Below are 27,915 nucleotides of genomic sequence, written 5' to 3' on the forward strand. Positions count from 1 at the left end.
CACTGGAAAAGCTTTCTTTTATTGACTGGTACAGAAATTAATCGCATTGAATGCCACGGAAAGGGCGGAATACGGTCAGGTGTTCATTGATGTAAACTGATTGTTTGAGTTAAAAAAAAAAACTTAATAAAAAAAAGCCTAAAAATATAGACATTCCTAATGTAATAAAAGTCCTTATAGACTTTTTGCCACAAACAATGACACAAGAAACCCAGTACTCTAACCCTTGCCTTGTTAATAAGTAACAATGATAAACAGCTTCTCTAGTACACACACTTGATCCCTCCGATTTCAAAAAGCAAATAAAGTTAAATACAAAAATAATAACATGACTCATGGTGGGTAGAAAGTACAGTATAAAAATCATACAATCAGAAGTGCTCAAATGTGGATGTTACATGTTTCCTTTCTTCACATGAGGCAAATACTTTTTTTTTTTTTGAATACTTTTTCTTTAGGAAGTGGTGTAGGGTTGGGAAAAGAATAGGGAAAAGGGCGAGAGCTCGGGGGTTGGGAGAGTAGGGAGTGAAGAATCATGGGCCCTGTGGAGGGTTCGGTTCTTGATTTGACACGGTGGTTTCAGCAAACCCCTCCGTTTATAGACATCCCTCCCCCCAACCCACTGTTCTCCTGTCGGCTGGAGGACAGGGGTCTAGCCCAGGCTGGTGATGTTGGCCCTGCCACCAGGGGGCGCAACGATGCGCTGGGTGTTGCGGCGGGGGAGGTTGTCGTCAACCTGAGCGCCTGAAACGGATAAATCAAAAGGAAATCACCTTATGATGCATATATATTTTACATGATGACACTGTTCCTGTGAAAAAGTGGATAATATATTTAAGTAAATTATATAAAACAACAAGTATCTCGCTAATATTAAAATTTAAAATAAAATAATAAAACTTAAAATAGAATACTACAAGTGAATTTAGGTACTGATATGTCATGCATCTCAATTGATTTCTAATTGATAACCTTGCGATGCTCACCAGAGAGACTGAAGCCAGACTGGTGCAGGTTGCGGACCGGTTGACCGGGCTGCTTGGCAGGAGAGGTCTTGGCAGAGGAAGCAGGGGTCACAGCTTTGGGCGTCACTGAGACTTCACAGACCGGCCCGTCGTAGAGACCCCGTGGGACGCCCCTCAGTTCAGCAAGCTAAGAAACAATGGTGCATGATAATATAGGTAAAACACTGATAACCTAAAACATTTAGAAAACCACAAACAGTTAACCTTTAATAAGCATAAGTGGCATTTATATTGAAAGGCAAAATATACTAATTTATGAATAAGTATATTTACAGAATAAGCATATAGGTAATGTATGTAGGTAATCACTGCGTGCTGATATATGCCATATATGTACGGCTACGAGTGTGATATTGTTTGACGGCACAAGTGAGTAAATAATTAAGAAACAACAACGGAGTGTCTTTAAAAACCCTCTTTTGTGCAGAACTACTTCCTTCCGCCACGGATTCAAATCTCAAAAATTCAGATTTTCATCACAGGAATAAATTACATTTTAAAATATATTAAAATAGAAATCAGTCATTTTAAATTGTAAAAAGAATTCACAATATTACTTTTAAATAAATGCATACATAATGCATAGATGCTCTCTCTCTCTATATATATATACACACACACACATATATATATATATATATATATATATATATATATATACGTATACTGTATATGCCATACACCCACTGCGGGTCAAAACTTTGAAATAATTACAATGTTTTTAATGTTTTACAAAGAAGTCTTTTATGAATACCAAGGGTGTATTTAATTGATCAAAAACACAGTAGACAATTAATATTGTGAAATATTATTACAATTTAAATTAATGTAAATATTACAAATTAATGTAAATATAAACATTTTCCTTATTATCAATGTTGAAGACATCGATGCTAGAATATTTTTATGGTATAATATTCTATAAAAATTATATTGTAATATTTTAAAAAATCATATAATAATAATAATAATAATGATGGATGCATATTAATCACACACACACACACATATATATATATATATATATATATATATATATACACAAACACACACACACACACACACACACACACACAGAAAATCAATAATTATAATAATTGTATACAATTAATAACAATAAAAGTAATAATAATAATAAACGGTATCAATATGGTCACCGGCAGATTGTGTATCTATAGATTTCAGATTAGAAAACCTGATTAAAAAACACGTTGACCAAAAACTCACCCTGCTGCGAGCCTTTATCCTCTTGTAGACATAGTCAGGGAAAGGCTTACGGCTCACGTAGCGTCCAGATCCCTCTGTGGTGTGGAGATTTCCCTCCTCCAGTACGATCTTTCCCTGGCTGATGACCACCAGGGGCACCCCGCGCACCTCGGTTCCCTCGAAGATGTTGTACTCCACTGCCTGGAAAACAAGAAGCAACGGCATGACACTGCATGTCGAAACGCCGTTTCGGGATCAGGATCAGCACACAAATTAAAACCATGCTGATGATTTGAAGACATTCCCGACGTCATTTGCACAAACTCTGCTCTCCTTGAGGGATAGTTATGTTGCATTGCTCTAAAATTCCTTCCACATACTAAAGCATGATATTCCGGTAAAAATGGAGGTGATTATGATATCCCATGTTTGAAATCATTATTGATCCTTTCAGAAAGCTATTTAAAACAATATGTTGAGGACAAGATGTCAGAACTCAGAACAGACCATATTTGCAGCCCACCTGTTTAGAACGGTTGAAGAAATACAGTACAAAGAAAACGCAGAATGTTGGAAATGAGAGGGAGTGAATGAGGGAGGAAGTACTGTATATTAAAGTTTACAGGGTGTGTGTGTGTGTGTGTGTGCTGGCACGTGTGAACACCCTTCGGAAGGCTACTGGCGCTTTGCTAAAAGCAATACAGAATGTCCCACAAGACCTAAAAACAGCATGAGGTTATTCAGTGAATCTGATAATCAACACACACACATGCTCAAACACCAAGCGGTTGCCTACGGTCCAGAATACACACACACACACTCAGGATTTTGTCTTGTTTTCCAGTACTGTCCCTGAGAAGCAGAACTGTGTAAATATTAAGCGGTCACCACCATTCAAAAGTTCAGGGTCTGTAAGATTTTAAAAGTTTTTAGAACTTGAAGTCTCTAATGCTCACAAAGATTTATTTGAATTATAAATCTTTTGTAACACTGTAAAAAAAGCTTTACTTTTATTCCATTTGACGCGTCCTTGCTGAATAAAAGTAAATATTTCTTTATAACAATCGTACTGACCCCAAACTTTTGAATGGTAGCGTTTTTTTTAGCAAATATATATCTTAAATTAAATTCTATTATTTTTCTGTTTTTGCCATTGGGAAAAAATTCGTACAATATTTAGTGAGGTTTAGGCTTAAAACAAGAAAAAAAAATCTATTCACAAATTAAAATAAAGCTAGCTTGAAGTCCAGATTTTTTTTTCTAAAACAAGTATATTTTATATTATTAAATAGTATATATTAAATTACATATTGTTCATTTATTAATAATATAAAATAAATATATTAAACTATAAATTAAATGTATTAATATATTATTAATGTTATTATTAATTATACCTATAATATATATATATATATATATATATATAAAATGTATATTACATGCATATAATATATTTAAAAATTTAACACAAATCTTTATTTTAGGATGTTTAGATATATTGTTAAATATAAATTCCACTAGACAAAAGAACACAACCCTCTAAGGTCAATGTGTTTTAAGCTCATGAACACAAATAGAAGACGTTAAAAAAGATCCTCATGGCATCCTGCACACTGTTACGCCTCCAAACCAGGAGGGAGACATCAATTACCCAGGCAGAGCTCAGGATGACATCACTCGCATGAGTAACATGCCCACGCCCAACATTTGGTCAGCACAACCAATGTTCTACGGTCAGGACTGCAAACCAAATCCTTAAAAACACAACTTTGCTCACTGGTTAACTATACTGAGGCACATACATTTGATGCCATCAAATCACATAAACACAATCAATCAATAATGTGCATTAATGAGTCACAGTAAGACCAGGAACATGTGTTAGGAAAGTAAATAGGGTCTATTTTGATGTCTAAAACTTTCTGAGTGTTTGGCATGGAAATGGATATGACAATGTTGTTATGTTTGGTCTTGGCGGAATAGATCTGCTACGCTGCTGCTGTTATTATTGCTGCTGCTGCAGAGCAAATACAGGACTTGCTACTGCCAATACATTCACGACACGCTGCTGTTAGACATGCTGCTGCTGTACAATATAGCATATATGAATTACCCGTAGCAGATTTATACAGGTGGAGCTGGGGAAGGTGGAGGGTTTCTGAAAGCATGCTGCAACTGCTACAGCAAATGCTGACCAAGTATTTGAAGGTTGAGCAGCGAGTTCATTGGCTGCTGATACAGCAGGAACCAATCATCTGTGCCCTATAATCAGGGTGCGATTTGCCGGGGGGGATGCGTGGGATTTCCCCCTTTCTGGTCAAAGTATCCCTGCCTCTGCTTAATTATTTTTATCCCCGGTGGGGATAAATTTATCCCCCCCTCAAAGTGATCAGTGCTACTACACTAATGGCGAGACGGATCACAAAACTTATCACGGGTCCGTGGTTTGATTAAAGTCAATTTTATTTTAAAATGCGCTCCTTCGGCTGGCTCTGGTATAGCGGCCGCAGCCTCTCTGTAATCACCTCTCTGCAGACTTGCTCAATGTCCCGCCCACGGCGCGATCTGATTGGTTACTCCTCACGAGTAATAGCCTATCAACACTTGCGAGAATGGGCAGTAGAGCTGTGTGTCGGAGGCGTTTAGCGCGGTAGACGCGAACTGACACAGATGATGCATCTGTCTTTTCTATCATTTCACTGTAGCTCAGCATCGCGATGTAACGTTAACGTTGTTACTTTAACAGTTGTACAACTTTTCTACTGTGATGGTTTAACTTTGCAATCGATCCATGGTTCAGCAGACTGATAGAAGTAGCCTAGCCTAAACTAAGTAAAGCGCTGTAATGTGAACTGTCAGTGCGATAGAACAATAAAATTCGAAATGGACCACCCACTGGAAAGCTGCGGATTTTCCCACAGGAAAGCAGAAAAAGACTGTTTTCCTAGTATGACGAGGCCTACACTATAGCCTATTTATGTTTAAGTTGACACTACGTTGTGCCATTTAATTTTGCCATTCATAAATAAGTCTTTTGACATGTCAAGCCGAGTGGCACTATCCATGGTACTGGGAGGGGGATTTAATTCTTAGGCTACGTGTTTTTCGTTGTGCGTGATCACAGTTCATATATAAGCTATTAGAGTAAAACATATTGCGATAGGCTACTTCATGAGTTAATAAGAAAAAAGATTTTACAATTCCTGCAAATGCAGTGATGAAGTTCATGTTCTCATGATTTATTTTTATGAATAAAACTTTTTCAAAACATCCCCCCCTCTGTTTTTTTCACAAATCGCACCCTGCCTATAATGATGTGATTGCAAGCAGATTGAGTTAAGGACCTATCAGCCTGCGCCAACCACCATTTCATGACCGAACTTTGTATTTCACGTTGGTTTTAAACACACATGACATTGCTGACAGCAGAACTCACCAGATTGTGGCTCTTCGCGGAGATGATTTTTGTCACATCAGGCTCCCACAGAACCAGATCAGCATCTGAGCCCACAGCAATGCGGCCCTTACGTGGGTACAAGTTGAAGATTTTAGCGGCGTTGGTGCTGGTGACGGCCACAAACTGATTTTCATCCATTTTTCCAGTTACCTACGAAGGACAGGGACCACAGGGAGAGATTTGTCTTGTTTGTGTCCACTTGAGTGTGCTTGTCTGCTCAGCTCGGACTATTTAGACTCACATGACTACTGACTGATTTTGTTTATATGATGGAAGGAAGAGTAGATGCTGCACTGTGGAAGCTTGTAACTCCTTACTGTTTGCAGACTAGTATTTCTGTCTCACCACACATTTGTCCCAGATGATGGACATCCTTTCCTCAGTGCCGTTGGTTCCTTCAGGGATGAGGGTGAAGTCGTCTTTACCCACAGCTCTCTGGGCGGTGTTAAAGGTGCAGTGAGCGCTTCCTGTTACCTGCAGATCCCCACTATAAAGAAACAAATTCTGTTAGGACAAAACAAATGGGTCTCTTCTACAAACAGTTCCATTTATATACTAAGCAAACCCTTTCCACACTTGAGTTGTCTTTAAAGACCCCCTGTGGTGAAAATCAAGTTTTGAATGTTGTTTATGTGTCTATGTGGTGTTTTTAATATGCTTTAAAGAGTCATGAAACCATAAACAACATTTTCTGATATTTTAACAGAGGTATGTGTGTTGAACATCATTGAAGACTATGTTAGCATCTGTTAGATTTAATTGTAGGGGATATATTTTTTTTTAGTTTCTTAACGGTATTTTCATCTTCCGGGTTTAAAATGTACATTGTGTCCACGCCACAGGTTGTAACTGGCAGTGCACTATAGAGCTTCGATGGCGCATCGGTGTCTCATAATTATTCACCAGACTGAGTTTTGTGGGGCTAATTAGCATATTCATTATTCTTCATATAAATGAAGCAAGGGTGTACAGTTACACTCAAGCTATTTTAAGGCATGAAGACATTTTTTTTTCACAGGAAAAAAAAATGTTTAAATATGTCATTTTGGTGATCAAAGAGGAGTTTTAAAGGATAAAATGATTCACTACAGAGGGACTTTAAAAAAATCTGTCTAAAAAACGGACTAAAAAACCCACCAGAGTGAAAAAAATTACATTGTTTTGTCCTCAGTGCCTCAGAACTAATTTAGATACTTTTTAGTTGTGATCATGTCTCAATCCACATTCTATTCACCATTATTCACCATATAGTTTTTTTATTAAAAAAAAAATTGGTGCTTTGACCACTACAGTATATTACTATTTTTATAATTATTATTATATTGCTAACAATAAATATTAATTTAATAATAATAATAATAATATGTGATTTATTATTTTATCATTTATTATCTTCTTCTTATTATTATTATTATTATTGTTATCATTTGTATCATTAAACTATATCAATAATAATAATAATAATGTGACTAAGAATTATTATATATTTATTATTATTATTATTTTTAAACATTTATAAAATATAATAATAATTCTTAGTCACATTATTATTATTTATTATTATTTTAATATGATCTTTATAATAAAACAAAATAATTTAATAATAATAATTAGTATTATTGTTATTTAATTAACAAAAAATCTTATAATTTATTATATTGTTATTATTGTTATTATTATCATTTGCATCATTATATTTGTAACAATAACAATTAAATGATACAATATGAATTGTATAATATAGCATATAATAATTCATTCCTTACTTTAAATATTTTTAGTAGTTTTGGTATTCAATATTATCATTATTATTAGTAGTATAATTATTATTATTATTAATGATGCTGATTGTTATTATTATTTTAATAAATATTTAAAATGATACAATTATTGTGTCCTTTTATAATCACTTTGAATATAAACTTTTATATACATTTTGTATATTCAATTTAATAATTTAAAATAATGATAATGGTAACACTTTACAATAAGGTTCATTGTTTAACATTAGTAAAAGTATTGACTAACAATGAGCAATACATTTGTTGCTGTATTTGTTCATCTTTGTTAATGTTAGTTTACAGCTGTTCATTGTTTGTTCATGTTAGTTCATAGTGCATTAACTATTGTTAACATATACAACCTTTGATTTTAATAACGTATTAGTAAATGTTGGAATTAATATTAACGAAGATTAATAAATGCTGAATAAGTATTGTTCATTCTTAGTTCATGTTAACTAATGTAGTTAACTAATGTTAGCCAATGAACCTCATTGTAAAGTGTTACCATGATAATTATAATAATGTAATAATTTTATTATTATTTCTAAAATTTGATGCAGCATTAAAAGTAAACCACACTGCAGACTTAAACTGAACTGTACTCAGGCCACTTTCTGAGTTGGTCTGAGTTCAGTTCGCTTCATTTGGAACTTACACACAGTTTTTTTAACCGCTCTCAGACCCAATAAATGAAGTTAATTTCTCAAGGTACACTTAGGGCTTTACAACCAAAACAAAACAAATCAAATCATAAATCCATCCTAAAAATGAACAGACATTAAGTGATCTTACCATGACAGCAGTGAGTTGAGATAGTCCGGTGTGGTGGGATCTGGACTCAAGGGTGGGGACGTGACATAGGCGGCGGCCTTGGCCCAGTTCTTGCTCCAATAGTGTGAGCCGTCCGTGCCAAGACTTGCTGTGATTGGCTCTCCATAGACTACGGTGCCTAAATGGTTCAAAGATACTGATTTAGGAACAGCATATATAATTTCACTCTAATTCCCTTGCCTAATTCTGGAGCCTAACCACTATGATGTCATTTCTAGCGGTCTAGCCAAGAACAGCTGAGTCATAGCATACTGATTTTTCTTTTTTTTTATTGCACTACTGCAGTGCATCCCTGCTCATAAAACCTGCCTTGCTTGTCCAGTCTAATAATACCTCATTTTAATGGCGCGGACAGAGTGGGATTAGATCAAACCACCTCAGAATGTTCTTCCATTTTGGTAATTCAACCTTGAATGTTTCAGAATGGGTCAGTTGATAACTTGATTAAATCAAAGGCAGCCCAATCCTTGAGTCGCCATATTTAGTTTTATATTGCGGTATATTATTTTGCATCACACCTTTTTTCCTGGCCTGGGCGATGACATCAGCAGCACTTTTGCTCATCACCTTGGTGACGTAAAGAGGGCAGTTGGTCTGATTGGCCACTGTTACAGAGCGGTTGACTGCTTCCGCCTCCACCTAAATGATCCATAAAACCAGTTCAATACAAAGGTTTTCTTCTACGAAACTATGTTTCCTTCTGATGACAAAATGGAAAATATCTGTTCCCAGTATTCACTGCCATTCACCTCCTCTGGACGACTGAGGACATGTCCCTCAGGTCCAGTGATCCCCAACTCGAAGATCCTGCGCTGCTCCTGTTGAAAGAAAGAAAGAAAGAAAGAAAGAAAGAAAGAAAGAAAGAAAGAAAGAAAGAAAGAAAGAAAGAAAGAAAGAAAAAAAAAAAGAAAGAAAGAAAGAAAGAAAGAAAGAAAGAGAGCGGGATGGGGAGATAAGAGTAGCATGAGATCACCGAATCTTTAAATAATCATGTCATAGTCTCAATGTATACTGTATACATTAAAAAACAATACATTTTATCTCCACAACCAAACTTTGTCCTCATTACAAAGAGTTTGCTTATCTTCATAATGATAAATACACACAACCCTGAGCCAAAAGTCATCTGCAATTAATTATATCGACCTCATGTAGGAATATTTGCTTTGGGTTTGCTCGCCAATATAAAGTCTGAGTGTTCATTGTGGAACATATGTTTTGATTTAACATCGCCAAGCAGTTTATTGTTGATAGTAACTCTGAGTAATGGAGCTCAGTGCTGGACTCTCTGAAGATCTCACCTCGGCTATGATGTCTCCGTTCTCAGCATGGACCTGAGCGATGGCCCCGAGGTCCCGAATCACACTCAACACTTCGTAGATCTGCACAGAAACACACATTTGACCTCACTCAAGAATGAACGCCAAATATGACAGAAGCATGCTTAAAACTAGATTATTAGTTTTAAGATTATTAAAAGATAATTCAAGCATCATTTGTTTATAAATTGCCAAGGGACTCTATTTAGACATACTTTTCTAATTTTTGCACAATTCTCAATGAGAATTAGAACATAAACACCCAACCCCAAGAAACTTGGCACTGTGCCCCCTAAAACTGTGATGGTAACAGATGGAAGACTTTTTTTTTTTCATTTTTAAAAACATTTTAAATGCATAATTCCATGATTTATCAACCCTGAGAGAAATCATGGCATCTGTGGCACATCATGCTTCAACGTACTTCAAAAATACTATGGTTTTACTATGGTACATGTCCAAAATCGTGGTAATACCTAGTGCATAGTTAGGGTTAAACTACAAAAGTCACATTAAACGGCAAAATAAACTAATAAAATCCAATGTAATTCAAAACCTTAGTAATACCATGGTATATTTTGTAAGTGTATAGTCAGGATTTTCCAAAAGACTAAAAGTCACATTAAACTGAACGAATGAATGAATGAATGAACGAATGAATGATTGAACGAACGAATGAACGAACGAACTTTAAAATACCATGGTTTATGGTATGTTTAAACTTTAAAGTATGTCCAAAACCATAGAAATAGTAATGCCATGGTCACATTAAACTGCAAACTTAAAAATAAATGAAATGAATAAATGAACAAACAAATGTGCTTAAAAAAATACTATGGTTTGACCATGGTACATTTATAATGCATAGTCAGGCTTTTTATCCAGAAAAGAAAAGTCAAGTTAAACTGCACACTCAAAAAACAAACAAACAAACAAATAAATAAATGAACCAATGTACTTAAAGCTGCAGTCCGTATCTTTTCCTCTTTGTCGCCATCTCTCTGTTCGAAATCTGTAACTGCAGTGATTCGCGGAATTATCATCTTTACGTGGGTTGTAAATCGGCATGAAACAGCGCGGATGAACACAGTGTTTTGAGGCGAGTGCTGCTGTCAGTCACCGCGCTGTGTGGATACTGTCATACAGAATCTCAGATTCACTTTTTGAAAGTTTGACCAACATAAGAATTTTCATAAGAAAATGTCTTCTGAACAAGTAAGTAACATCCATTTTTGTGCTGACCAACTAAGGGGGAAAAAGCATTCGACATGATAAGCTTCGTTAGATTTAATCAACGCGATTTAACGTTACAGCAACCGTGCAAATTATAGCCTACTTTGTTCTCAAATTGTTCATGTTAACAATATCAGCATTGCGTGACTAATGTTAAATTTAATGTGTTTTATGGTTACCTGCGTAGTTCAGAATTCATATTCTCCATAATAGCAAAACGAGAAAGGCACAACAAAGGAAACTCCATAACTGTGTGAATTAAGAAAACGTACTGTTACACGATTGAACTATTGAAATGTCTTACTTGTTCAGCAGAAAAAAGCCGTCTCTTCTTCCGTTTTGAACCCCTTCAAAACACGGAGTTCACGCACTTTTCAAAAGCCCCGCCGATGTTTAAATCCTTGTGTTCGCATGAGACGGTTTCTTTCTCTTTCTCTAGCCACCTTAAATCCGAAGTACGAAGTCTTTTGGGTTTTATAACTGCTGAATCTCCAGTTGACACTGATGATTGTTGTTTGGATCTTTCTGGATGCCATAAGTTTAATCATGTAAAGTGCTGCGAGAAAAGCCTATACATCTAAACATCTCGTCACGCGCAGTATAGCCGGCTAGCCGAAACTCCTTCTTTATGTGTACGGATGTGACGTAATGACGCAAAGACATGCTCGAATTTCCCGCGGAAACCCACCAGTACCACTGGAATTAAAATCATTATTACAAGCTAACCGTTTTGAATCTAGCTATGGCAAGCAGATAGTTTTGACCACTGGCAGAATAAGTTTTTTTTAATATAATTATTTTGGATTATTTTTAACTTAAAAAAGTTACGGACTGGAGCTTTAAAACAATACCATGATACCATAGTATATTTACAAAACAATGCTAATACCATCCTTTCTTTGGGCCATTAAGGTGTTTTGCATTTTAAAAACGTTCCTGACAATTTAGCAACATTGTCTTTATGTTCCTGTATCTTATTGGTCCAAAAAAAAAGTAACTTTCTTATCTTTAAATTCTCTCTTTTTTTTATTCCGTGGTTTTATATGACCTGGGTATGTTTTTGACAGGTTTCATGAGATCCTACAAGACAAGTAAATATGTGCAACTCACGGAGGAAGTCATACCTGGGAATCAGTGAGCTGGAAAACGTCTTTGTAAGCCAGGTAGACGAGGAAAGAGTTAATGCCTGCACACAAAGACGGGGTATGAAATTACAGAGGGAAATGTCGGTGAGACATTAGGTGAAACAGCGCAGCAGCAGAATTCCTGACCGATGGAGTAAACGCTAACTCTGGTGGGTTTGTACAGCAGATACAGATGTTCACATAAGGGATTTCTGGCAGTGCTTTACCGTGATCTTTGACGAGCGTCTCCATGTCCTCTTGAATACCCTTGTGCCATTCGGTGATGTCCACGTGAAGGGAATAGTCGCAGCACGCTTTGCTGTCCGCCCATTCCCGCCACTGATTGAAGGCTGAGATCAAACTCGTCCCGGGTTCAGGCACCACATGATCGACTGTTCACAAACACACAGTGGTAAGGCAGATATTAAAGAGCTCCTACAGAATCAGATTAAAGAGCACTTTAATCAGTTAAGTAATGCCGCTCTGAGCTGAAATGAGGACAAACAGAGACATGAAAACAATCTCTTGTACTATTTTAAGCACACTGTCTCCATCCGGTCTGCCATTCTGACACACACTAAATGATGGCTGCATCATAAACGATACAGCGACTCTTTGATAACACTAATGAAAAAGTATAACAAAGTTATTGGATAGCAGGTCTAACCAAAGCTTAACTGTGTTAATCTGTATTAAGACCATAGGAACCACAGGCAAATTGGAGAAAGTGTGAGTGGTGCTTGCTAGAGCATTACTAGATGGTTGCTATGGCACTGTCATGGTTGCTAGGGTGTTGCTTACTGGCCCAAGTTTCTGCGATTTTCTGGTCCCTGAATATTAGCAGTTGCTAAGGTGTTCTAAGTAGTGTTTAAAGGATTACTATGCATTTGCTCAGGGGTTGTAGGTGGTTGCTATGGTTTTGTGGGTGGTTGCTATTGTATTGTTGGTTGCTTCAAGGGCAGTGATAAGGCATTACTATACATTTGCTCAGGTGTTATGGGTGGTTGCCAGGGTGTTGCTATGGTGTTGTGGGTGATTGCTAGGCATTTGTTGGCGGTTGTTATGGGATTGGGCCTTAAACAATCTTGTCCCTAGATATTAGCAGTTGCTAAGGTGTTTTGAGTAGTGTTTAAAGCATTACCATGCATTTGCTCAGGAGCTGTGGGTGGTTGCCAGGGTGTTGCTAGGTGGTTGCTATGATAAGGTTATGTTGGTGGTTGCTAAAGTATTAATATGTGGTTGATAGGTGTATGCTATTGGATTGTTGGTGTCTTCCAGGGCAGTGATAGGTCATTCCTATGCATTTGCTCATGTGTTGTGGGTGGTTTCCAGTATGGTGTATAGTGGTTGCTGTGGTATTGTGGGTGGTTGCCAGGGCGCTGCTAAGTGGTTACTTTAGTGTTGTGGGTGGTTTCTAGAGTGTTGGTAGGTCATTAAGGGTGGTTGATTTAGGGCATTGTTTACTAGCCCAAGTCGCTTAGATTTTCGGGTCCATAGATATTAGTGGTTGCTAAGGTGTTTTGAGTAGTGCTAAAAGTGTTAAAGTGATGATACACAGGGCAACTTTTTGAGCAATGTTGCGGGGTAATCTTGCCGAGTGATTGTTGCTTGGGCACTTTCATGTTGAAAATGGGCAATAAATTTCTATCTGGATAATTTAAATCGGTCGTGGGCCCTGTGTCTCATCTGGTTGCCCGTTGACGCCAACATTGCCCAGCAATATTGCTCAAAAAGTTGTCCTGCGTATCATCACCTTTACTATTTGTTTGCTCGCGTGTTGTGGGTGGTCGCCAGGGCATTGCTAATGAATTACTACATAGTTGTTATGATGTTGTGGGCAGTAATGTGTTACTAACACGTTACAATAATAACATTACATTTTGCAGTGACAAACGAATTACTAATATGATTACTGGAATGATATTACAGTTACCATCCATAAAACAGCTTGTTTCCTTCAATGGCGGGGAAATAGTTAATGAGGCGGGGGTGGGGGATGGCGTGGGTTGGCTTAAGGCCCTGCAACCGACCAAAGGGGATGGAGTATAAATAAACTAATATTACTTTTAAAAAGAGTAATGAGAAATAAACAAAGTTTTTGGGGAACAAGCCCAACAATGGTTGTAGGTTATTGTTGGGGCATTTCTTGTTGGTTGCTATGGCATCGCTAAGTGGTTGCTATGATGTTCTATATGGTTACTATGCACACAGTATGCAGTCTGATCTCAAGTCAGTTTCTCTGTCAAACTCAGCATACTGAGGACAGTTTGACACGTACTGATCATGGTGGTTCCTCCAGCCAGAGCAGCGCGGGTGCCTTGGTAGAAGTCATCTGCAGAAGTCATGCCCCTGTCAGGCATCTGGAAGCGTGTGTGCACATCAATGCCACCTGGCATCACCATACGCCCATGGGCATCGATGGTTTTCACCCCACCGGGCACTATCAGATTTTCTCCAATTTGCCTGTGAGTGAGAGTGAGATATGAAAAGTTATACAATTGGATGAATCTTAATTTAATTTCAAAACCCAAATTTAAAGAGCTATTTCATTATCTCATTATGTGTCATGTGATATAAAGGCACATTTTGTACACACTAACCTCATAACCTCAGACTGCTGAAAGATCTATCTATCTATCTATCTATCTATCTATCTATCTATCTATCTATCTATCTATCTATCTATCTATCTATCTATCTATCTATCTATCTATCTATCTATCTGTCTATCTATCTATCTGTCTGTCTGTCTGTCTGTCTGTCTATCTATATGTATGTCTGTCTGTCTGTCTGTCTGTCTGTCTGTCTTTCTATCTGTCTGTCTGTCTATCTATCTATCTATCTATCTATCTATCTATCTATCTATCTATCTATCTATCTATCTATCTATCTATCTATCTATCTATCTATCTGTCTGTCTGTCTGTCTGTCTGTCTGTCTATTTATTCAATTTTCAATTTCAAATTAGCTTTATTAGCATGACTGTGTAACACAATGTTGCCAAAGCATCAACATATTATATATAAATAATAAAACAAACAGTAAACATATATGTATAAATCATGTCATATGTAGCATTGTAAATATATAGATAAATAAACACAATCTATCTTAATAAATAGATAAATAAATACATTTGATCTATCTATCTATCTATCTATCTATCTATCTATCTATCTATCTATCTATCTATCTATCTATATTTCTCTCTCTCTCTCTCTCTCTCTCTCTCTCTCTCTGTCTGTCTGTCTGTCTGTCTTCCTCGCATCTGATTAGCAATCTGTAATATATTAATTTAAGAATCTCTCATACTCACTTGATCAGGCCATCCTCTATATAGATGTCGGCACAGAACGACTGATCATCATTCACAATCTTAGCCCCTTTAATCAAGAGACGGTCACTCTGTAAAGACAGATAAAAGTCGCCTTAGTATCCCATCGAAGTACATGTGTAAACTGTCTATTCACCTGAAGAACACTGCTGCAAGGTGAAGATGGTGTTAGAAGCATTCATTAAATATACACTCAACATCAGTCAGGGGGACTGATAAGTATAAAACATAATATACTACAAATACAAATTTAACAGGAGCCAGTAAATCAGAGCTTATAAGGAACCAGTATAGTGTCGCCCGCATTCTTTATAAGGAGCATCACTCAATTCTGTGGCCTTCACAATTATAAACACATGTTCACCATGGAACATTTACAATGTGCTTTGTTAAACATTGAAGACACTGATTCACTCTTACAACCTGAGCTGAAACTGTTATTTCTAGTCCAGTGTGTACTGAATCAGTCCTGGGGATTTTTAATTAATCTCAGTGACTCGTAATCTTTGAAGCCATTCACCAAAATGATTAGTTCCTATTCACTCACTGATTTGTTTAGTGACCTTCCAACAGGTTATATAGTTACACTAGTAGGTTGGTTAATACTTTTGTGTGTTATGAGTGAGTCAATTAATAATTCACTCAACCAATTTGATAAAAACTCTAGACTTAAAAAAATGCTAGAAGTCTTATTACAATATGCTTGTCTACAAAACTACTACAGTTAGTTTTATATCCAATTTTATACACATTCATAATTCATCACATTTATCTCCTTTTAGTGAACAAGACTGACTCACACACAGAGCTGAAGGAACTACAAGCAGAAACTCATTCTCAATGTTTCAATTGTTCAGTTCGTTTGCGAACGAGATGTCTCAGTTCATTCAGCAGTCTCGATCAGACTAAAAACAGACTCATTCTGTGAAGGGGGCGTGTTCCTTCAGCAGCTAAACCAATGAAATGCTCCTTCACAGCCTGCACTCGAATTCTATTGGTTTGCACTTTAGGTCAGTCTTTTCGCTTCAGTGAATGAAAAATATGAGACAGTACAAGAAAGTGAACAAGAATGAATTGTTACTTATTAATGAAAATTTATTTTACAAACAGATTATATATTTGTATTTAAAATAAATATTTATTAATTTATTTGCTTCAAGTTTTTGTAGTAATTCAATAAATAATTACTTGAAAGATTACACATTTATAAATTAATAAGAAAAAAACTTTATTTAGTAAATAAATAATGAAAAAATATTTTTCTTTTAAAAAATATATATATATTTATTTATTTACTCCCTGATGTATTTATTTTTTGTATTTTACAGTCGGTCTATAGAAACTGCAAACAACAATGTAACAGAAGACCGTCAAGTCAGTTATTAATAAGTGATTATGCAATCATTTTAGTAACTGATAACATGAAAATAAGTTAATTTACCTGATATTTTATTTTAAAATATATTTATTTATTTGGATTACTTAAGTATTTTTTTATTTATTAAATTAGTCATTTATTTATTTATTTATTAATTAATTAGATTATTAAAATAATCTTTCTGTAATTGATTACATAAATAATTGCTTGAGTAATGTAAAAATAAATATATACATAAATATTAACATAAAACTATCATCTGTAAAAAGCATAAACACTGCATGTTTGTTCATTAGGTCCAACCAATAAAATGCTGCAGGAAAGTTAGTCCTGCATTAAACAAAACAAAACATTACCCACAGTTTAATAAAGTGAATGAGAATGAATTGTTTATTACAAAGATGTGTTCGCTCGAGTTATCTTAATGTCAAAAAGTGTCCCAAATTTGTACTTTATACATTTCCCAAGCAATGAATGAATAACAGCATCATAACTCCCAACAGTACGAAGGGTGAAGTTTGGCTCGACACCCCGGTACGGACACCGTCCGCCACCCAGGATTCTCTTTACATTCAGAGCCCCAGAAGAACGTTCATTTTTCTGAAAGGGGAGCAGTGGAACAATTCCAGTCACAAGGCCCTCGGCATCGTACGGGGACAAAGGCGGCTCTGTCTGCGTTTCTGCCTCTTTGCGTGCTTGTTGGCAACCCAGCAACATGAGGCCCTCGGTGGCTTCCCAAGCCTTGCCCTGATTCACTTAGTGATGCAAGAAAATACTCCACTGACCTGACATGTCCTACTATACATATCTCAGAGCACCATTAAAGAGGAAAACAACGCCAGATACAGTACTGTAAATACAGTACAGTAAACCAACACTGTAAACCCTAATGCTCAAAATAATTATTTGGTTCAATCCAATTAACTTTTATGAGTTTTTGGAACTTTCTTTTTCTTCTGAGTTCACAAAACTGACACATTTTAAGTAATCTGAATTGTTTCATTGTTTTGAGTTTTATGAACTTGTATATTTTAATTTAGACAAACTTGCATTTAGCTGAACCTGGGCTGGGATTTCTATGTCATGCTTTGCCATGGCACTCGAAAAGGAATAGCAAATGCTAAAATTAAGCGTTATATAATGTTTTTTGTGCAAGATTAATGTTAAGTGGGGGATTTAGTCGTGTTTAATCCTCTGCTATGCTAATTTAGAAGAGTTTCTGTTATGTTGCGTTTTTTGGAGTTACCATCATGGCGACAAGTGGAGCATGAGTCTGGTATGTTAACTGTTCTATAACACCATACTCATTCAGCACTTGTTATGCTATACTAATGCTATCAAAGCATTGTATTACCATTTAGCAAGTTAGCATTATTGAATTAGCTAGTTAAAGCTAGACAAGTTTCCTCTACTTAACATATTTAAATTGAGATTACATGATGATTTTAAGTTCAATGAATGAATGAATTAGCTTACTCAAAATATTTCAAATTAAGAGCAATTAAAATGTCCAAGTACAAAATAAAAGTTTTGCTTAAAGTCCCCGTGAACCGGAAGTTGCAAACGACTTTTCTCCAGTGTTGTGACGTATTTCCGAGAGAAACGGAATACTAAATGAGGCAAAATGGTGGGCGTGGCTTTTTCCCCAACTAGCACCTGATTGGATCTAGAAAAGTAGGTGTTTTCATTCAGCCTGTCTACTGTCAGTTGGAGGGGCGTGATTACGGATGTTAAGAAGACGCCCAAACCGTGAAACCTACGTCATCAGGCAAGGTCCTCCAACGCAGAAGGGAGGGGAAATTTCAGATTTTGATTAAAGATTACGAAGCCAAAAAAGTTTTTTTTGTAGTTTTTTGTGTAGATTGACTTGCATGGATGAATTGTTCACCACAAAACAATCAATTTAGGCAAACAAAGTAAGTATGGTCAATTTTGAATTCATGGGGACTTTAAACTTTTCTTAACTTAAAAAATTTGATGTAACAGATGTGATTACCTCAAATTATTTGTGTTTTGCCAACTTATTCAGGTTTACAGTGAAACAGTGCTTCATTTCCTTTAGTATTTAGTGAGTTTAAATTATACAAACCACCAGTGTCTACGAATGCCTTCTACTCTGAATGTCCAGATCTTCGCAGAGGGGCTTCTGGGACCGTGCGATTGGCTTTGGCGGTCAGCCACACTGAACAGCTGCTTCATAACATGCATTACATAACCACGGCAATCACTGCAATCCATTTCCTCAGTCTCTGTGCACAAATCAACCAATCACAGCCGTCAATGCTGGGCTAAAGCACGATGACATCATCAGAAAGGCCATAATGTTAATTAGAGGAAGTCTGAAAAAACAGGGACTTTATGATCTGAACTGGTGCTTGTTTTGGACCTTTTCCAGAGTCACAGTGCTAGATATTTAGTGCATGAGAACGCTCACAGGAAGTCTTCTGCTCTGTATGTTTATAATAATGACCACTGCTTGCCATAAATGATAACGTGAGTTTGAACAGACATGCTAACATAACATTATAATGTCACATGAACACCTACAGTATGGTATGAACTATAAAGGACATTACATTTTAGACCAGAAGACGACTAATTTAGTCAGTTGACTGACTTCCAGTCTCAGGGTTTAACTTGAAGTTCCATCCCTCACTTATTTAGAAACAGATTTAGTTGAGTCAAAATCTAGTTGCCAGCTTAATCCGCATATGATCCTCTTTAAAAGAAAACTGAAAGTGTGCCTTGCATGTTTGCGTCCTCTGAAGTCATTATGAATGAGGAATCCTGTATGTTATTTGGCCGGTACGAGTCAGAGTCGAGATTGTGCGTTGCGATGGGGACACAACAGCAGAGCATTCTGGGACAGATCACTGGGTTGCACTGGAGCTGCTGCGGTTGCCATGGTAACCAGATGACGGCTCAGGAGGGCTTTTATTGGAATCACTTTTACACTGTATTAGATTTAACAACTGCAAAATTCAACTACATGCAAGAAAGATGATACAGTCTTATTTGTAATATCTATTTAATTCCTTTTGCATTTATTTACATAAGAATTTATATATAAATAAAATTATTAATATATAAATTTTATATTTTTATATAAATAAAATTCTATATATAAATATAGAATTTGTTTTTATACATTTCTTATGCATGTTTATTCATTCAGTACTTATTTACTTATGTATTTCTTGATTTACTAAATACAGATAATAGCTTTGTTTTAAAATATTTACACATTTATTTACTAAAGAAAAATATTTTATTTGAATAAATGTGTATTTATTTCCTTTACTAAAGTAAATTATTTAATTACTACAGAACCATCATACATATTTAAAATAAAACTATCACCTTTATTTAGTAAATAAATGGATAAATATTGCATGTTTACATGTTACATGTTTAGTTACTAAATACAGATCATAGTCGTATTTTAAATAAAAAATCGATTTATTTACTAAAATGTTTTTTATTGTAATAAATATGTATTTATTTCCTTTACCAAGGTCATTTATGGAACTACTACTAATATTTAAAACAAGACGTATCTTTCTGTAATTAAATAAGTACCGTATGCACAAAGTAAATAAATAAATATTACAATAAACTATTTTCTTTATTTAGTAAATAAATATTGTAAATGCATGGCTTATTTACAAAATATGTATGCATTTACTTGCAGATAAATTTTATTTTAAATAAACATTTATTTACAAAAAATATATATATATTTTACTGTAATATTTATTTCTATATTTATTTTATAAATAATTGAGTAAAGCAAAACCAATACATAGTAAACTATCAAACTTCCATCTTTAGTAAATAAATGAATAACTATTGAAGCAAATATTGAATATAAATATTTACTCACACTATTTATTTTTGTCTTTTACAGTAGGTCTGATGCTGAAAAATCTAGAAACAGCTAACAACAATGTAACAGAACTATCATCCATCCATAAGTTAATAATATGTGATTATGTAACAATGCCAGTAAGTTATTACAATGAAAATAAAAGAATTTGCAGAATTCTGCTTTGATGTCTGACCTCATAACTACGGCTAAAAGTGACCAGGCATGTGGTGAATTAAAGCTAACATTCATCTTTAATAAGGCACAAGAAGAGGTCAGTCCTCCGCCTGTCTGCGCAGCTGACCAATGCAGCTGGTCCTCCCAGTCCCAGACCCACCCGTCAACCATTCCAGCCAGCCCACATATGCCTGTGTGTCAAATATGTGTGCATCAAACCACGCCTGTGGCTATTTATGACAGGAAATACAGATCTAATAAGGTCAATCTGAGTTTGCGTCTGTCATTTGCATGGCCATTTCAACTGCTTTTAAATATCCGCTCTACAACTTGCACCAGAACAATCCGCCCGATTGTGCTGACGCTTTAATGAAGACAATATTTATGCACAGGGTTTTATGTCACAGTGTGCTTGGGAGGTCTCCGCAGTGAGCAAATTTCGGGTCGAGAGACTGCACATGAATTCCACTACAGTAGTACAGGGAAAACAAGAGGTGATGACTGATGGGGCCAAGCTGTGACTACAGTTAACCGACGCAACAAGTAAATCCAAACCGAGAGCCCTTTGCACTAAGATATGTCACTCGACAGATCTGTTTTAAAGCGTTTAATTCCCATTCTTTCCGATGTGCCATAGACGCAACACTAAAAGACTGTATAGGGGTGTGGCACAGACAGCTTTAGGCCACTCCACAAGCATTTCTCTCCATGAGGCTTCAGACAGGACATTCTTCTCACAACATTTCCCCTTGTTTCTTATCTGAATGCATTCCTTTCTGCATATTTGAATCTTTTTTGCATGCATGCAATCCCGCACGTGCTATAGGGATGGAGTCTCGGACTGGCTGTTCTCCAACCTCTTAGATCTTAGTAAGAGCTGGATGTGGTTTCTCTAACATGCTGGATGGAAACCACAGCCCACCTACTTCTCATTCAACATAGCTAAGAGAAGCTAAAAGGGTGTCCTAAAGCTCTCCCCCAAAACCTCAGCTGAAAGTGCTTCCTTTGAAAAGAAACAAAGGCACACCCGCCACCAGCCGAGCCGAGCCGAGTGGGAGCTCCATTCGACCGTCTCCGAACAGCTATTTGCAGCATGTTTTACAATAAGACAGATCAAATTAGGTGCATTGCGATGTCATAAATGTAGGCTATGTTATAATCAAAGGGGTGGGGATGCATGATAATGTCTATTCTATTGTGACTCTACAGACAAATATTTCAATGCATGGCTTGTCCAAATGCAAAAAATGCATAGACATGGGCCATGAAGTGCACCTATTATAAATCAAGCCCACTTTACATGAGGAAGGAAATATGATAATTTCCTCCCGGTTTGCCATGCGTTTTTCCATTATCCTGTACCGCTCCCTCAAACACGTTTGTGTGCGTTTTGTTCGCGTAAAAGTCACATTGGTCAAATACAGATTTGATCACTGCAATTATTAGATACACCGTGGAATGCTGTGCTCGTTACACATTGTAACAGTCCGTGTAGTAACGCGACGCAAAGTTAACGGCGCAAACAGCTTCATTCATTATAAAGGGAACGTTTCTGTTTTGTTGCGTCGTGTAGATTGGGGTGTGAATCACAAAACCAGTCTTAGAAATGCTGCAGTAGCTATGTTATAGACTTTGACAGCTGAATTTCGCTTTAAAAAAATCACACAAGTTAACCGGCTAAGCACCTGAGTAACGTAACATAATGTAGCGGAGCAGGGGATCAGCGTTCGCGAGCGTTGCGTTTAGTTCGGATCAGCGTTCATTAGCATTGCAAATCAAACACATTCATTTCTCACAGGATTTTAAATATGTCTAAACATGCTTTATGCTTAGTAATAATTAAAGAAGATATTCCATAACTCACGGTTATGCGGGGAATATTCTTCTTGCCCTGATAGCCAGACATCTTCGTTCTGCTCTATTCCCTTTGATGAACCGTTATCACTGTAATAATGGATGCAACGATCTGTTTGGGAGGGGAAATGGCTTGGTTTAGGACAATTTTTGTAGTCCTCGAGAAATTGGGAGGCGAACGGAGGAGGCAAAAGCGCTAGAAATGTAAAGGACAAAAGACCTGTGCCCAATATCTCCTCTCCACTGATGCACCAAGTCCACCCAGACTGTCTGAGACAAAACGAGAGATTTTCACAGCGGAGAGCAGCGCGCATGCGCACAACCCCGCCCTGGATAGCCGGCAGCTCCTCCTCTGAGTCCAGAGAGGGTGACCAGTGTTTCAGACAATGGTGTTTTGCATAATCTGATCGAAACTGATGGAAAAAATAAAACTGTTTTAGAAATGATTATTCAATTTGATTGTATGCTAACGATTATGCAGTTTATTATGGATTTTTTTTTTTTTTTTCTGGGGCAATTAATTAACTATAGTTAATTAATTAATTAATTAAAATATATATATTGATAAGGATAACACACCTCAACATTGTGTATAGGCTACATACATACAAAAAAAATAAATAAAAACATTTTCTTTTTCTGATTTAGAATTCATGTTGGCTTGGATACTTTGGATACTCCAAAAAGGTCTAAGCGGTGTAACTATCCGGACAATGTGGGATAATAATAATAATAATAATAATAATAATAATAATAAATATCTTATTAGAAGGCAGAATTTATTGTAGAAAAATTGAGAAATATTGGCATCATTATGGAGAAAAATAGCAGTAAACAGTAAAACTGTGTGTGTGTGTGTGTTTTATGGACATTTCTTGACCATTTTATGAAAAGGCTTGTTTTATTCATGTCAAACCCCTAAAATGACTATTCATGACTCAAACATTCATGATTTTTTTAATTAATATTTTGTACTTTTGAATATTATGTTAATAAAATGCTTGGAAAATAAATGGTTTGATAATAAAGTTGTGTGCACAGTAAGCAAATAAAATAAAAGTGATTGCCTCAGAAGTAGCAAAACAATATGTTTGCACAGTTTTAGCTCAGGCAATTCAGAACATTGTATAATAACACCACACTTAATGCCTTCTTAACATGAATCTTTTGATCTAGTGTATGTGCACAAAGTCTATAGCTCAACATCCGGGTCCTTCAGGCTACTTTGGTCTCAATGCAGTAGATTTAAACACGCTATTGATCTCTGCAGTCATTCAGGCCTGTCATGAGGGGGAAAAGCATGGGAGTGGCTTTAAATCACACTTGCCAAACATAGAACAACTTCCTGTTCGGTATGGGTGACATAGCGCTTTTCGTATAGTCTCATGTACAACAGTAACAGCATTCAGTGAAACAACCATACCGTTTTCTCTTCCATGGTTTATGTGAATAAGGTGGGTAATTCTGAAGAGGGAAAACAGGCATATGAGCTTTAACAGTTGCCAAGTTATTGCTCTTAAAGCCCAATCGGGACATACTTCAATCATCGTTCAGCATCATTGTATCTGTAGCTATGGTTACCGCATCCAGATACCAAGGCCCACACATACTTGAATTATTGAGCTCTTGGGAACAATAACTGGACTGTAAAGTCATCTTATTTTGTAGGGGTTGAACATTTTCTTATTAAAAATTTTAAGGGCTGCACCTTTTTCTAAATGCACAAACCATTGCAAGGTATAGACCTTATGCGCCAGATAAACAAACATTCAGACATATTTAGCATTTTGTATTTGAACTTCCATTTTTGCGATAGCCGTGTATATTTCGGCTAGAGAAGTCAACTGATTAAGTGGATTTACTTATTGTAGAGTTAACAGAAGTTATCATCAGCATTGTGGTGTTTGAAGCGGACGTCATTACAGATATCCAGGGAGATTTTAAAACGAGAAGATCTTACCTTCATGCTGTGGAAATACAAACTGGAAGAGTGAAAAAGGGGGCGGGGCTACATAAGCTCTATAATGACCTCTGAAGTTGTATGCATCCTTGACCTTTTTACTGTGAGAACAACAGAAAATATTCAAGCCTTAAAAGAATTCATGGTTTTATTCACCCGCAACAACCTTAAAAATAAGTAGTGGATATTGTACAGTCAGCTGGTTGCAAGTGCAAATCAAACCCAGACAGGGTGATCAGATTTTGTATCATGCTGATTCTGAAGGAATGCATTTTACGATATTGCATATTACTACTTGCTAAATAAGTAAATCAATGGACATTGAGCTGAAATTATTTGTTCATATAAGATTAGCAGTGTAGGAGATTGGTTGCCAGGGAAAATGTCAAATATACTGTTCAAAGGTTATTATACAAAAATATCTGACAACAGGATGCTGCAATTGACCAATCAGAATCAAGTATTCCAGAGAACAGCGTAATAGAGTGCAACAGTGCAACCCACCCACTTTTTCAGCGACGCTGGTTCCGGAGGTTTTTTTCCATTCAATTCTCCCATGGGGATTAAAAAAAAAAGTTTTCTTGAAAGCATTATAGGCCAAGAACCAAGCCAACCAGCTACGAGGTGAATCACAACATTACAAATTTTCATTTGAAGCAAAAAAGTATTTGAAAATCAGACAAAAATAAAAGGTGAAGGAAAGAACTACAATCCCATGAGGCATTGTGAACAGCATAATAGAATTAAAAATAGTATTAGGGAGACCGACTTGATTATGTCATTTGCAGTGAGACTGGGCGAAGCTAAAGAGATCTATAGTGGCACGTTTTACTTGTTTCGACTCACAGATTGGTGTAATTTTCTGTACAGCATCATGGGTAATGTAGTTCTTCACCATGAATTCTGCTGTTAAACACGATCATTTTAAAACTAAGTTTAAATAATGTGGGCGACGGCTTCAACAGAAGCAAATACTATCAATTAACAACCTCGTAGCTCAGAGTAAGGCTGTCTGTAAAGGTTATCGTTGAAGATTAATTTCCCTATGGAGAAAATGAATTGAGTTTTTGCTCCTGTAACCCGACTGTTGCACTCTATAGAGTGGTGCAGGGATGAGGTCACAAACCAATATGGGTGTGTGTAATTTACACTGTACAGCAAAACGTCCAAACGTTGTGGAGCAAAAAGTATCAAGTTATGTTTGCCACAGACTTTATTTTACTCATAAACCGAAAACCCCCATTATAAAAACCCATAGAAAACTCTTGAGGGAACCAGCAACAAATTAGACTTCAGGGTTTTGATGTCATCCTTGCACCATGCTATAAGTTCACATATGGACATATGCAAATTAATAGATCTGTATCAAAAATCATGTAATAAAAAAAAGAATCGAGGAATTTTACTTGTAAGAATAAAAGAAACCATTCACAAACCACTTAGGGGGTTGACTTTAAAAACATATTTCAATTGTTTTAATGATTTTAAACAGTATATGTAATGAATTGGATTCTAACCATCTTACCTTATTAGCTACAATATAGAAACACTTTTCATATCTGTAGGCCTAAATAAATAAACTGGTTGATTGTTATTATAAGCAAGGCTTCATCTGAATGCATGATATATGTAATCCGACTGATTCCCCCACATGCACAATCCCTGCAGCTCTTACCTCGTCCTTCAGGTTCTGCAGATTCTCTTTCCCGGCACTTCTTCTGATCTCCACTTTTCGTGGTTTGGAGATATCCTTCTGCCTCTCGATCACCCGACCTTTCCCTGAGGACAGCGAGTCAAAGTCCAGCGTCTTGTTCTCGGACGAACCCTCCACCGGGCAGAACATGCCACAGAATTTCTGCCGTGGCTGGTTGGGGCTGGAGCTTCCCATGTTCTGGAAGAACCCAGGCACATCTCCGACAGCAGACATTTCTCTCAGTGAACACTGTCAGATGGATGCAAAGGCATGTAAACCGGTTAGCGAGCAGGAGGTTGCTCTGTGGACACTAAATGTTAGTTTTTTCCATTGGGAGGTGAGAAACAGCATCACATGTGAGGCGAGGAGGTTCCTACAAATCCTAAAGGAATCCTAATGTATGGGGTTTTTTTTCCACTAATGAGATCATTCAAATAAGAATCCTCTAAGAATAAAATAAAAACCTATTGCGTTAAATATCAGTAATTAAATAAATTAAAAAATGATAGAAACTTCATTAGCATTTCTTCAGGCTGTTTGACTAAATGAGTTGTCAAAACAATGAATTGCATTATCCACAGCATTCAGCCCTGCAAATAACATTCAATTGATCGCAAATGGCACACACTTAAATGAAAATCCCTTTAGAAAAGATGCCTACTCATCTAGAACAATCTGTTGAACAATGCAATGTAGAATGCATGCAAATAACTGTAAACCATGCAAATTATGGCATGTCATGTTATTTAACGCAACACATCGAACATTATATCGCGAAGACACAGTTAGAGAAAAATCCAGGGATGTTACCGTACAGTAGACGTGAGACCGACTGAGGATGAGGTGACGCTCTGCTGGAGAGACGAGAGGAGAAATAGCGGAAGCGATGCGGTTTTTTGAGGGTTAAAGATGTAATGTGTCCATATCTGAGGGCTCTTTCCCCGGATGACTTGTCACTTAACGCTCATTGTGTGGTAGCTTACCATTGTTAGCGTTCTCGCCGTTTGTTTGGTGAACACGCGTGTGGTGTGGTAAATGAAGAGAAATGTATGTTAGGTTTAGTCATAGAATGGATAATGATTTTGAATGTTTCTTATTTTCTTCTGAAGAGTCGTTGCTCTGTTGATAGTTGAAGCGCCACGCCCATGCAGGTTAAAGTTAAGGGCGCTGTCCTTTCAGCACCACATGAAGACGAATCACGGAGGGTAATGCACTCTTTACATGACTTGCGTTATGAGTGGACGAGGACTTGTGTTCTTCTGTCTGAGCTGTTCTTATGCACACATGTGTCAGATTGGCCGGTGTGTTACGTATCGCGAAACGTGTAAGAATTGTATAAGATTCCACTTCCATTTCAGTATTTTTGAGGAATAAATATTTGGGGGGAAAAGTAGGCCTAATTCTTATTGCTTTTAGTAGGCTACTGTCTATAGCCACAGGATGAGATCATTTTCAGATTCCAGCTAAATAATTATAAATACAAAATATTAGTATAAAATATATATTTATTTATTTTTGCAATAAAGGTAAATCAGTCACATATGACACAATTCTGAATTAAATTAGTAATTTAATAAATTAGATTTTTGTTATTTATTTTATAAAATACCACTGGCTATAACAAAACTCAATGTCTAATTAATTTATATCTACATGCTGTCCTTTACAAAAA

At 36.4% G+C, this 27,915-nt stretch overlaps 1 protein-coding gene across 3 annotated transcripts; it reads right to left on the bottom strand.

The window, feature by feature from the left end:
* On the bottom strand, positions 1-27,117 carry dpysl2b (dihydropyrimidinase like 2b). 3 transcript variants are annotated; one of them, XM_056253260.1, is made up of 15 exons: positions 27,064-27,117; positions 26,226-26,494; positions 15,299-15,387; positions 14,261-14,445; positions 12,210-12,374; positions 11,983-12,044; positions 9,608-9,688; positions 9,056-9,124; positions 8,825-8,945; positions 8,268-8,424; positions 6,037-6,178; positions 5,671-5,841; positions 2,253-2,432; positions 987-1,152; positions 1-744 (listed from the first exon to the last, which is right to left on the bottom strand). In XM_056253260.1, exons 2-15 carry the CDS (start codon positions 26,475-26,477, stop codon positions 653-655), a joined length of 1,932 nt encoding a protein of 643 aa, XP_056109235.1. In that variant the 5' UTR covers positions 26,478-26,494; positions 27,064-27,117; the 3' UTR covers positions 1-652. The 3 variants fall into 3 exon arrangements, with proteins under 3 accessions (XP_056109235.1, XP_056109237.1, XP_056109238.1); XM_056253262.1 differs by lacking the exon at positions 27,064-27,117 and having other exon boundaries at positions 26,226-26,538; XM_056253263.1 differs by lacking the exons at positions 26,226-26,494; positions 27,064-27,117 and adding an exon at positions 22,601-22,887.
* Between the last annotated feature and the right edge of the window lie 798 nt (positions 27,118-27,915).

This window comes from Rhinichthys klamathensis, unplaced genomic scaffold (genome assembly GCF_029890125.1).
Source record: "Rhinichthys klamathensis goyatoka isolate OS25496 unplaced genomic scaffold, OSU_Roscu_1.1 h1tg000104l_1, whole genome shotgun sequence".
In the NCBI taxonomy this organism is placed as follows: Eukaryota; Metazoa; Chordata; class Actinopteri; order Cypriniformes; family Leuciscidae; genus Rhinichthys; species Rhinichthys klamathensis.